The sequence below is a fragment of the Colius striatus genome, chromosome 9, assembly GCF_028858725.1.
Source record: "Colius striatus isolate bColStr4 chromosome 9, bColStr4.1.hap1, whole genome shotgun sequence".
NCBI lineage: Eukaryota > Metazoa > Chordata > Aves > Coliiformes > Coliidae > Colius > Colius striatus.
The window spans coordinates 4,087,289-4,100,305 of NC_084767.1; the positions used below are offsets into that span (position 1 = coordinate 4,087,289).

The 13,017-nt window shown below is 53.5% G+C and overlaps 1 protein-coding gene across 1 annotated transcript; it reads left to right on the plus strand.

The window, feature by feature from the left end:
* Positions 1-4,246: 4,246 nt before the first annotated feature.
* On the plus strand, positions 4,247-5,904 carry NKX2-5 (NK2 homeobox 5). Its single transcript, XM_062002864.1, has 2 exons — positions 4,247-4,541; positions 5,297-5,904. Exons 1-2 carry the CDS (start codon positions 4,247-4,249, stop codon positions 5,902-5,904), a joined length of 903 nt encoding a protein of 300 aa, XP_061858848.1.
* The last annotated feature ends 7,113 nt before the right edge of the window (positions 5,905-13,017 follow it).

Genomic DNA, 13,017 nt, shown 5'->3' on the forward strand with positions numbered 1-13,017 from the left:
GCGGTGGGACAGCCGCCTCGCACCCGCCCCGCTGCCCGATCGCGGGGCCGTCCCGGAGAAGCGTGTCCCGTGTCCCCCCTGCTCACGGCGCAGCAGTCGCGACCCCCGGGGCAGAGGCGAGGCCCCTCGCCAAAGCCGCCGTCACGTCAAGGTCTAAACAATCATTTTCTTGCGCAAATGCCGGGGCCGTGGAGCAGAGCGGAGCCGCCCTCCCCTCCAGCAGCCCGGGCGCTGGGAGCGGAGCGGGGCAGACGGGGAAGGCGAGCTTCGGTAGAGCTCTGCCGGGGACGAAAGAAAAGAATGGGGGGAAAAGGAGGGAAAAAACCCCAAACAGGGGGCAAGAAAAAGGAGAACATTTTAGACGCGACAGAGCGGAGGGCCTGGACAGCTCCAAATCCATTTTCCTCCGCAGAAATTCGGAGGGCTGAAAGCAAACCCTTCCCCGGGCCCTGCCGCTCCCCGCAGCCGGGCAGCGCGGCTCACCCGCCACCTCTAGGTCCCCTCCGGGACCCGCCGTGGGCCCTCGCAGCTATAACCGCGCCAGAAGTGTTTATTCGACCAGGGCTCGCCGTTTTGTAGCATCCCTTTTCATTCGTTTGAGAGAAATATCTGGCCAAGAGGCCTCGAGAGCCCCCGGGGACCCGCAGAGGTGCCGAGGTCCCAGCGGCTCCCGCCGCCCGCGATAGGAACCGGGCGATTGGCACAAGTTCTCGCAAGCAAACCCTAATAGGCTATTTCTGGACTACAGGCTCTTAACAAATCTATAGCACCTGAAGTGTTAGCACTCAATTAGTGACAAGGTTTCAAACTCCGGCGTTTACTGGCGAGGTATAAACAGACTCCTCGGGAGATAGCCGGGAATTAGAGCGAGAGGGGGCCCTGGACATCTTAACCGACTGGGATTAAGAGGAAAACTTTTTTAAAAGGCCCCATTTCTCTCTCTCTAACTAGTCCGAGGTGTCGAAAGCTCAGGGAGAGCGAGGACGTGGTCTCCGCAGCTAATTGCGGGGTAGGGTTTTTTGTTTGTTTGTTTTCAGCAAGAAAATTGGGGTTTGATTTTCATGTGGGTTTTTTTTTCCTTAAACGAATTGCATTTAGCTATCCAGGAGAGAAGAAACGAGTGGGTGTGGAGGGGCCTGCAAGGTGCTTTTCTGGGCTTGGGGGCCAGACCCTGTCCGGAGGGGGCGGCGAGAGCAGTCTGCAACCAGCGCCCCCGCCTCCCCTGCTTTGCTCACCCCATCTCTCCCACGGCCACTCTCGGAGCCTGGATGAGCTGGAGAAGCTGCCTCATTGAGCTTCTCCGGGGCCCTGTCTCCGTTTACTCCTTTTTCAGTGCTATTTAAACGCCATTCTAATTTCGACAGCGGTCAGAAGCAACCCCAGGGAAGGCAAAAGCTGTGCGCAGGAGCGAGGTGCGGGTGGTGCCTCCTCTCCCGGGGCATCACCCCGGGCTGGGCAGGACGAACGAGCCGTGTCTAGCAGGGTCCGGAGCTGGATGAATCGGTCGTCTTTGTGCCCCTCTGCTCGGCTGCCCCGAGCCGAGCCGCAGCTTGTAGTCGGAGCCTGATTTCAGTGGGCTGCTGGCGAGTGCCGGGACGGAGAGAATGGGGGTGGGGGGAAATGGGTGCTGAGCCCCGACCCGGAAAGTCTGTGAGCTGCTGTATGTCAGTAACTTACTCATCAATCAGCCGGACACAGAGCAGACCTGGCCTCTCTTTGCGGAGTGTTTGCTTTTTCACCAATTATTGCGGCCCTGCAGCTCTTTTTGTTGATACAGTAGTTCTAAAAAGTGCTAATGTTCATTTATCAGGGGGCCGAGCCCGGGACTCCCACTAGTTGTGATTCTTCCAAAAATATAAACACCAAGAGAAGGGCTAAGGCTAAACCCCCATTTGTTTCTAAACTGCAGTATTAAAAGTGATGCATTGTTGAAGATAAAGCGGAGATAACGCTGTCTGTCTCCAATGAATGTCTCCCCGACGCATTAATGACATTCCAAATGATAGCTCCGGCTTATCGTTCAATTAATCACTTCCACCCTCTGCAGCCGGGCCCACATCGATCGAGAGCCGCCGTGTGACTGGGGGTCTGGAGTGAGCCCGTCAATCCTCAGTCCATGGCAGTCTGTCCTCCCACCGGACGCATGGCCGGGACGTGCTCGGGATACCCCCGGGTCCGTGCCGCCTTCCCCCCATCCCGATTCTCCAGGAGGAGATGGACTCCGGGGCAGGTGCTGCCCTGCGAGCTCTGGGCCCGACCTGGGCAGGGTATTTTGGGCCCGGGGTGGAGGGAATGAGTGGTTGGACCCCGTTTGTCCCATCCCGAGGGAGGTGGATGTCACCAAGGCGGGTGAACCTACGGCAGTGGATCTGGGCTGGGGGGCGGGGAATTAGGATCACCGAGTTATTTTAGCATTTATCTAACCTGTCCCTGTTAGCTCGTAATTTAAAAGCGGCAACGAAGTTAGGAAGATTGCAGAGCGGTGCAAAAAGTCACGGGGTGCCGCCGGCACCCGGCAAAGTCCCGCCGCAGACCCCTCTCCCGCGCCGGGCTGCCTCTGCCCTCCCCGGGCACTTCAGCCGTCGCGGCTGCCCCTCTGAGAGCCTGCCCGGGCAGGCGCAGCCGCTCGGCCACCCTCCTCCCCTCACTAAACAGCAATAATTCAAGCCTCCCCGTACACACTAATCGCTCCGACTGTCACCGCAAGATCCGGATCTGGTTCGACGGCAAAGCGCTCCCGAGACACCCAGCAGACGGCCGCAGCGAAAGGCTGCCAGCGCCGGGCAGCCGTCCGCTCAGAGCGGGGCCAAAGTCACCGCACCGCCCGCAAAAACATCCTTCACTGAATTCCCCTGAACACAGCCCGAGGGTGCCGAGGCACACAATCGCAAGGAGGGGCAGAGCGGGGGTTGGGGGGGAGGCAGGAGCTCGCGTCCTCACCTGCCTCGGAGTTCCTCCTTTGCGGGAGCAGGATTTGCAAAGCGCTCCTGGGCGACCTCGTGGTGTCTCCGGGCAAGGGCCCGGCCGAGAGATCCCACAAACTCACCACACAGCCGCGGGGCTGCTCCGCTGGGCTGCCCGGGGCTCGGAGGCTGCGAGCGCATCCCGGTGCCTCTCGGAGCCGCCGCTCCGCACCGCAGTCCACAGAGGAGGTTGTTAAAATCATGCTCTTTTCTTTGCACCCCACTCCCACCGAAGCCAGAAAGCGCCGTAACGCCCCTCCCGACCCCGCGGCTTTGCCTCGAAGGTTTGTTTTAAGGACTGTGACCGCGTTAAATTCATGCGCTGCCCCGCGAAGCCAGGGCCCGCAGCCGTCCCTGCTCCCCGGGCTGCGGGGACCCGCAAACCAGCGGCCGGTGGCTTTTAATTGCTTCTCCCTCGCCCCTAGGACCTCTGTAGATTTCGCAACGCCCTCAGCTTGCGGGTTTTTGTTGTTTTAGGGGTTCTTTTTTTTTTTTTGCAGGCAGTGATTGGGTTGTTGTTGTTGTTTGAAAGCTTTACAAACAGGCGGGGGGAAAATCCAACCGGCATTTTCCCCTCTCCAAAAGCCAGGCAGGGGCTGTTTGGGGACTCTCTCCCCTATCAACTGGGTTTTGCAGTGTTTCAGGATACGTATCTAAATTTTAAGCGCGGATTTCCCCTTGAACGTGCTTCACACAACCATCAACTCCCGTTTTCCAGTTCCTGCCATCGGATATTGCAGGATCTCAAAAAAACGAAACCTCCGTTCCCTCGGAGGGAGGGAGGGAACAACAACAAAAAAAAGAAATCAGCACATATCTAGCTGATGGTTTCCTCCTGGCCTGTTTATTTAATGTGACTGTATGATAGATGGCATCAGATAGTGGCTTTGTACACATTAGGCCATTCTGGATTTTTTTTTCTTGTAATGGATCAACAAACTGAGCGGGGAAAAGCTGGATAAATACAGTGCCGCCCCTTTAAATGAGCGGGGATGTTTTTGAGATGTATTACTATATTAGGTGACATGGAACTTTGCATCTCTCATACCATCACCGCAATGTTGGCCAATAGAAAGCTAAAGTCACCCAAAAACTGCCTAGTCCCTCCTTCCCTTCCCTTATGGTCTGGCCCTACCTGCCTTCAGTGCACAAGCCAAGGCTACCCGCGGGGATGCTATGTGCCCCCTCCGTGAGACCACGCTTCACCACTGCTCCAGGTTGGCTGCTCCCCACCTACTCTTCCATGACCCCGAGCTCCGGCTGCTGCTCCGCTCCCCTCCGCAATGTTTCCTAGCCCTGTGACAACGACACCTTTCTCGGTCAAGGATATTTTGAACCTGGAACAGCATCAGAGCGGCCTGGCCTCCATGGAGCTCTCCTCGCTGTCCTCCCCGTCCTGCATGCTGGCCACTTTCAAGCAGGAGACGTACAGCGCCGAGCCGCCGGCCCTGCCCGACCTGCGGGAAGAGCTTCCCGAGGCGCCCGCGCCCAAACCCGCCGCTGCCTTCCCCGGCTCCTACTACGTGAAAAGCTACATGGAAATGGACTCGGCCAAGGACGCCAAGACGGACAAGAAAGGTAAAGCCGGCGAGGAACGGTGGTGCTGGGCTGGCCGGTGGCTTCCCAGCTGAGAAAAACGGAGGGCAGGCGAAAAGCAGCCCGGGGAGGTTTGGGGTCCGCCGGGGCAAGAGGGGTCGGTGCGGTGCTGCAGGCGGGAGGCAGCGCGGCCGCTCCCAGCTCCATCCCGGCCTCGGGGCCCGCGGGAGGTCAAACGCTGGAAGCGAGAGCTTATTGATGCCCTCCCAGCCCCGCGGTGCAGAGGCGGGACGGACCCACCGGCCTCGGCACGGGAGACCCCCGGCTCCCCCGACCGGGACCGCGGCCGCGCTGGCTGCCCCGCGGGACTGGTAGAGCTGTAGGACGATACGTGGGGTCTCAGGCTAGGCTAGAAATTAGGCAACAAATGTGACTTGTTCATCCCGCTGAGTGTATCACCCATGGGGTGAGGGTGGGATTCAGCGCAATGCCTACACGCTATAAATCCAGGCTGTGGCACAGGCGGTTGCAGCTGAAAACACTGCACGGAGCTTCCTTGTTTTCAAACAAACAACAACGGAAAACTGCCGAAGAGGTACTTAAGGAGTGGAGCAGGGCCGGTCTCGCTGCCGCAGGAGCGAATCGCTGCGGCGGCCCGCGGGGTCAGGGCACAGCGAGGCCGGGGAAGGGGCGCAGGGGTCGCTCACGGTACACGGGGTTTATTGAACTTTGCTCTATATTTTTGCACCTTTCCCCCCCCTTCCTCCTTTTTCCTCGGCCCGTTTATTTTGCTGCAGAACTGTGTTCCCTGCACAAGAGCCTAGAGCAGGAGAAAAGAGACCTGGAAGATCCCGAGCGCCCCAGACAGAGGAAAAGGAGGAAACCTCGGGTCCTCTTTTCTCAAGCCCAAGTCTACGAACTGGAGAGAAGGTTCAAGCAGCAGAAATACCTCTCGGCTCCCGAGAGAGACCATCTAGCGAACGTCCTAAAGCTCACCTCCACCCAAGTGAAAATTTGGTTCCAGAATCGAAGGTATAAATGCAAAAGGCAGAGACAGGATCAGACCCTCGAAATGGTGGGCATCCCTCCCCCCAGGCGGATAGCGGTGCCGGTGCTGGTTCGCGATGGGAAGCCCTGCCTGGGGGAGTCTTCTCCCTACAGTTCTCCGTACAATGTCAGCATCAACCCTTATAGCTACAACGCTTACCCCGCGTACACCAACTACAACAGCCCCGCCTGCAACGCCAATTACAACTGCAACTACCCCTCCGTGCAGCCCATGCAGCCCTCGACGGCCGGTAACAACTTCATGAACTTCAGCGTGGGGGACTTGAATTCAGTGCAGGCGCCCATCCCGCAGGGCAGCGCGGGCATCTCCACGTTGCACGGGATCCGAGCCTGGTAGAGCTCCCCCCGTCTGCTCCCCTCCCTGGACCGCGACCACCGGCGAGACCCTGCCGCCGGGGATGGAGGGGGGCTTCGGCCGCGCCTGCGAGCCGGTCTCGGGACATTTCCAGGCTGCGGGAGGAGGGGTGGTGAGGACAGTTCGAAGTAGCATCCCGGCGTGGCGACCATTTCCAGCTTGGGGGGTGGAGGGGGCTTCAGTGTTCCGTGTGGGGCCACCGGGCAGGGAGCTCAGGCGCTGCCAGCACCTCTCGACCCTTTTTCTCTCCCTCTTTCACTGGGGTCTTCGCCCCGGTAATTCCCCTCCTTCCTACCTACAAAGCAGTGGTCATTTTGCGTGGCTTGTTCCCGACAACAGGTGGCCAAGCCCTGCAACTCTTAAAAAAAAAACCCCACCAAAAAACCCCCACAAAATTACTGTGTACTAATTATTATCGAGACCCGCATTTAATTGTTGCACTTTCCGTACGGTCCCCTCAGTGTGTCCCCAGCCCCCCGGGCTCCCCGTGCGAGGCTCCCGACGCCCCGCAGCTGGCTGAGCCGGGAGCGGGGCCGGTGGCGGCTCCTGTCAGCGCACGGATGAGGACAGACCACCCTCCATCCCCCATGCCGGCCGAGGAACATCGACCCCCCGGTGTCAGGTCCCCGTAGGGTTATGCACTAAACCGTGAGATAGTATTGAAATGCACTGTCCGCCTCCCGCTGGTACGTGTTTCCCTTTGCTGTACATGCTGATGGAGATCAGCGAGTTGTCATTAAAGAGAGTGGCTTCACTTTGCGCATCCCTGACCTTCCTTGAGCGGCCCGGGACCCCCCAGCATCCCCGATGAGGGGCTCCGGGGTCTCTCACCGGGCAGCACGCTGTCCCCTCCTCCGCCTCGGGAGCCTTTCCCTGCCTGTTCCCCTCCTTCCCTCTTTGTATTACCCTGCCGTAATTTCAGCAGTTCTCATTTTGACGCCAGCAAACGGTGCTGCTGATATAACACCTTTCAAAAAATCATTTAAAAGACGCTTTTTGAGCTCACAGCCTGGGCAGGACCGCGATGTGCTGGGGCGGGGGCCGGCCTCCTTCACCCAGCATCACTGACCCCGGAGCTCAGAGCCTCTTGGAGCGGGAGGGAGAGCGACTGGTTTCCTCCCTGCACAGAAAAGCAACGAGGATGCACCAAAAAAAGAGGGGATACAAACACCCCGAGCCATTCACCAACGGGATGGAGCTTTGCTGGAGGGGAATTGCCCCAAAGCATCCATGGGAGGTTTCTGCAGCCCCTCCAAACGTTGTCCCCATAGGGAAAAGGGTCAGAGGCAGTGAGCAGGACTCCCCATCACCTGGGTCCTTGGCCTCTTCACTGCCTCAGCCCCAGCCTCTCAGTGCTTTTACAGTAGTCGCTATCAAATGTCAATTATTGGGAGTGAGAAACAACAAACATTGTAATTCAGCGCAGTCAAAACATCCTCTGAGTGTCTGAGATTGTCCAGCCCGGTGACAAGGTGATTAGGAGAATCTGCAACCTCTCCTGCCTCTGCCATATCGGCCTCCATCAGTAAACAGGGATGGAGACAGGGTGGCTGTGGCCCTGGGACATGGGATGAAAGGCTGTCGGTCATTGGAAGTTGCTCCCAGCCTCTATCCCTCCTTCCCAAGGGGACCAACCTCACACATCCCTCACACACACCCAGGTAGGATTGCACAGATAAGGAGCTCAGACCTCCTTCCTATCTCTGCAAATGGAAGAGGAGCCCTGGGTGCCACTCACAAAGCCCCTAAATGCAGTATGGATCATAGACACCTGTCTGGGGCTCAGGGCTAGGTAAAGGGTGCCCTTCTGCCCCCCCAGCTCCCCCAGCAGAGTCTGCCTCTGGGGCACTTACCCCAGAGACCTCTGGGTCTGTTACAACAAAGAGGACTAGAGCCTGCCAGCCTGAATCAGAGACACAGGGCTGCCTGTCCATAAGTGCATGGGAGCTGGGGACAGCCCCATAGCAGTGCAGTCTGGAGAAGAAGCAAAGGCTACTTCTCCTCATTTGAAACCTCTCCAATCCTGTTATCACTGGCTGCATGATGACTTTTGCCTCTTCCCACACAGATGTTGCATTGGAAGGACACAAAGACTCTAGCAGTCAGTAGAGAGGCAGTAGGTCAGCCAGAAGATACTCTAAGGGGGCCAATAGCATCTACCTACCCAAGAGCACGAGGCAAAGAGTGTGGGAGGGGGCAGGAGAAAGCTGGGTTTAAACTCTGCTGCTGTTGGATGCTGTGGAAAAGTCACGGTTTGGTGCCTCAGTTTGCCTGATTTGCCTGAGCACAATGCTGCCACTCTGGGACTCTGGTGTCACTGGTACTTTAATACTGCCACTGAAGAGTTTGGCCAGGATCAGAGCTCATAGGGAGCCTTCAGGAGACAGGACAAGCCCTGAGTTAACATGAGGGACAACACAAATATTAGCTGAAGCTTGAACCACCAGTTTCAGAAGCTGGCCCTGAGTAGGGCCCTCTGTTGAGTGATCTACCAAGATGGACTGTGGTGAGACTCCAGGAAAAACTCCACACATCAACACAGCACTCCCCATACTCTGAATGTCCTTTCCCTTCCTCAGATTCCTTAACTTCTTCCAATCTGTTTAGTTTCCTCCTGTGAGATCTCAGAGCTACAGGGAACGTGCCTGTGCGGTGGGCTTTAGCCTCCTGTTCCTCTGCAGAGACTGTTCTGGGCACCAGCTTTGGGCCTGATTTCCAGGACTTCACTGTGCTCACTCTCAGTAGGGATGGATGTACTACAGCCTCTGCCCACCCTACTGCTCACACACTCCTCCCCATTCCTGTGGGAACTGCATCACGAGCAGATGCACGGCAGGATAAGACAGGGGCTTGGAACAGCAGCTGGAGCCTTGGAGCCCATTCAGAAGTGATTTAGGCAGAGGACAGAGCTGCAGCTGGCTGAGGCTGAGTGCAGCAGCCCAGTGCTGGCACAGGCACCAGCAGCCAGAGCAGGCATGGTTAAAGACCTTTCATTAGGTGGATTAAGGGGAAGTGCAAGAGAGATATACAGCAGGAATTAACCCCTAGCACACCGATTTTGGCCAAGAGGGCCTCACTATCTTCACACATGCAGTCACCCCACTGCTGCTAGTCTTGTTCTTCCAGGTCTGCTGCAGCTCCACAATGAGAAGACACACCACAGCCAGTGCAGGCAATAGGATCAGACAGAGAAAAGGTCTCTCTGGGACTTCTGTTACCACCAAGGCCATCAGCACCCACCACAGCACAATGATGTGCCCTCCTGAGCCCAGTTCTCTCAAAGGCTTGCAAAAACAGAACGTATCAGACTTGACACGTTTCTCTGAGCCTCAACTGTTTCACATCTGTAAGAACATTATGAAAAGTCTGTGCTTAGAAAACATGATTGCAGAGAAAAACGCAGGATCCTGGTGTTTCCCCAGGGAACTCAAACTCACAAGATCCTCTCAGTGTTTTGGGGCATGCTAAGGGGTGTAGGAAAGAGCATTTGGATTTGATCTCACTGTTCTTTCCTCAGCTTTTTGATTGCACAACTTGGCACTGGCATTCATTTCTCTGGTTTAGACAGGTTTTTGAGAAGGATTCAGTACCCTAACTCCACCTGAAGGTAGCAGGACCAAGTGTAGCTCAGCATCACTTGTCTTCTTGAGACAAACTGCATGTGGTAGGTTTATGCAAACTATTGGGAATTCACATAATTCGTACAGGAACAAGTTGTCATCTGTAAGGGACTGATATCAAGTCCCTTGCCTCTAGTAGTTTTTTAGGAAGAAACTGAAGAAATTGGGTTTCTTTTTTCCCCAAAGAACACTCATGCAGTTCCTAAAGTGCATCTGTGGCCAGAGTTCCTTGAGTTCAAGGAGTTTCCACATAGAAAGTTATTATCTGGAGTCAGAAAACAGGGAGATATGGTCCTGGCAGCAATTAGCTAAATGTTGCAATGCTTCTGAGAAGCCCAGCACCAAAACAACAGATCAACAACCCTCTCTCCTTAGCCCCCTGCTCCTAATTCATCTCGCTGACAACAGTTTAGATCGGTATCAGCAGTAAGTGATTTCTTGTTAACCGGGATTATTAAGAAGAATCAACACCTTTAAAATGCTACTCCACATTGTCTCCAAAGTGAGAAAGGGATAGGCTTTCAGGCTGGAGCCTGATTTTTCATTCCTGGGTGGTTGATTGTTGACTGCAACACCAACTTAATGCCACATTTGGATGCAGAAAGAGAAGGGAGTGGAGATTTCTCCTAATCAGAAATCAAGAGCTGGCAATACATTTGGGAAAGTTAATCACGTTTTAGCAAAATGGCATGGAATAAGCTGCTTGAAAAATCTCTACCTGTCTCCTGAAACCATTTGAAACCCTGCCACTCCAGAGCATCACTGTAGGAAAGCCCCATTTAGCAACAAGGTCATCTTCAGAGTAGTCCCTCAGCCACAGGCCTTCCTTAACTGCTTCCTTGTTCATTTCCACAACAAAGGGAATTTCAGTGGGGTATTTTTTCCCCCCAATTATCTTTTCCTCTCTCAAAACAGTTTATTATTTTAATCCAGCCTCAAGTTCAGTCTCAACAGAAGTCTCACCCTTAATGCTTCCTTCCTGCACCAATTTTTCCTTTCTAGGTATCAACATGGGGTCTTTAAGGAGTTGAAACTCCCTTCTTCTCACTTCCCACTGCAGCCCTCAGAAAACAGAGTCAAAGCACCAGCTGAACTAGATTATTGCTGCCTTTCACTACATTGGAGGTTGTACTCCTGTGCCTGAGCTGATTGACCAGTTTTAAAGCATTTCTGCCATTTCTATCATAGTACTGCAGACGTGCCTCAGCCTGGTACTTGAAATGCCTACTAGGGCTGATAGGCTGTCTGAGATGAGTAAAAATAGGTGAGTCTCTCTGTCTTTGCATAAAGGAGTTACTGCAACTGCAAATCACATACAAGCCATGTCAATTGAGTGTGGATGAATACACTTAGAGGCAGGTTAAGACAGAAAATGAACTGTTTGCCAGAAACCAAGCAAGAGGAAAAGCTGTCAAAAGCCCAGGAAGAGAGATGAAGATTCAGAAAAGCAAAGTGGGGCATTTCAAAACCATCTCTGTGTGCTGAGCAACTGATGCACTGACTCCACTGACACTATAACATGTCTGTTAAGTCATCCCTGCTTAAAATAACATTTTTTGTGTGTCAACAAAGCAGTATAGGTGAATGGCTAAACCACAGGTCTGTAAGTCAGACCTGGGCCCTTTTCCCAGCTCCATTAGAGAGGGACATGTGTTTGTAATTGAGTCAGCATAGGTAGACCCTCACTCCTACATGACTGTAAGCAGGGGCCATGCAAGTGCAGGACTCACCAATACAGTTTGCAGAGATCACTCAATACTTGCTTAGTTTTATGTGCTGGAAAAATAAGATGTCCAAGTGAAAAAATAACTTGCAAAGGGGCAGAATCTCGTAGTGGCCAAAACTAATTTTCTTTCTTAGGGTTGGATAAAATTAACTGGTCTTGGGGAGACACCCTGGAGCTAAATTGCTACGTGTGGAGATGGGTGGGCTGAAGGAGAAACAAGCATGAATGACAGTACTGCACAGTGGGCAAGGTCAGGAGTTAACAGGCTCAAATAGGAAAAGAAAGTTTGTCAAGCATTTCAAATTCCACGAACTGCTCTAACTTGTACTTGGTAAGAAACAAGCATAATTTAGAAAGGCATTTGGAGCTTTAGTTCTAGAACCAACACAACTGGTTGTTAAACACATTATTAACTTCCACAGTTAAAACATCTACTCTCAGAAACATTTTCTAGGTGTTCTGTGTCTTGGGAATAGGATCTGGTGCACTCTGCTGCTGCAAGAACATACCATAGTTTATTTTACCACAGCAGACATTTCCTAAATAGACTGCATTGTCTTCCAGCACAGGCTTTGGTTAAGTCACAGTACTGGCTCCTAGAAATTGTTCCAAAATCCCATCTTCCTGGCCAGGATTTTTTTTCTACTCCTTATTATCTGTGACAAATCAAAGCTGCTTTCAGAGCAGGCGCTGCAGGCAGTGGAGGTGCAGCCTACAGCCGTGTGCACGCTGCTGGCTGCCTTCATCAAGAGAAGCCGTTAAAAAGCAGGTCCCACAAAAAAAACCACAACCCAAACCCCAACCAATTTCAGTCAAATAAGGGAGTTTCTTATGTTTTTAAGTATCAACAAGTTAGCTTGAAGTCCTACTGCCTGGCTTCAGCAGGTCAGTTCTAGTGATATCAAGGAGCTGATTCACGCTGTTTCAGAGAAGGAAAATAGAAGTCTTGGTTGACCTGAGGTTTCATGTGCTGCTTTCTGCATTGTGCAGTGTCAGCTGCTTCCCTCTCCTCTGCATAGCCAGAGACAGGTCCAGATCCATCCTGCAATTACACACACTTCACTTTACGGACATGGTTAATCCCACTGAAGATTCTCATACCGACACGGGCGGCGTACGAGGGCTCAGAGTGGAAGTAGACGGATATGCTGACACCCGGCTACATTTCTGGCATCCTCCCCTGCTGAGTCTCTAGTATCCTTCTGCTATTTATTTCTGGTTATGAGAGTTACAGGAGTTTTTATGCTTGTTCTGGGTTACAGGGTATATCCGAGTTTTTCTTTCCAATTACATGCCCAGGAAGCAATCCATACCCTGTACAACAGGGGATACTGCAAGAGTCCCTGTCCTAGAGCCACTAAACACAGATGCCACACAGCCAGCCACGCTCAGAGTGCAAGTTCCTCGCTGGCATCTTGATAGACAGCCCTTTTCAAGCAATGCCAAAAAAAAAATGCTTTACTTAACCCTAGTTCTGAAGACATGAAAGCAGAATTGCTGCTATAAAAAGAGACGTTCTGCCATATCTCTCATCCAACACTCACAGGCATCCAGCGTGCCTGTCTGGAACCTCAGGCTACTTTCTCCTTTTAGATGCATGAAAAAAGAAAAAGGAAGAAGAAGAAAAAACAATCATTGAGAGCTGCAGGTCACCGGCCCCTCTGAGACCAAGGTCTGAGGTGACTGTATTTGAGTGGTTAGACATCAGTTTGGAGACCACCAGTATTTCACCTTGAGAACCGAAGCCTA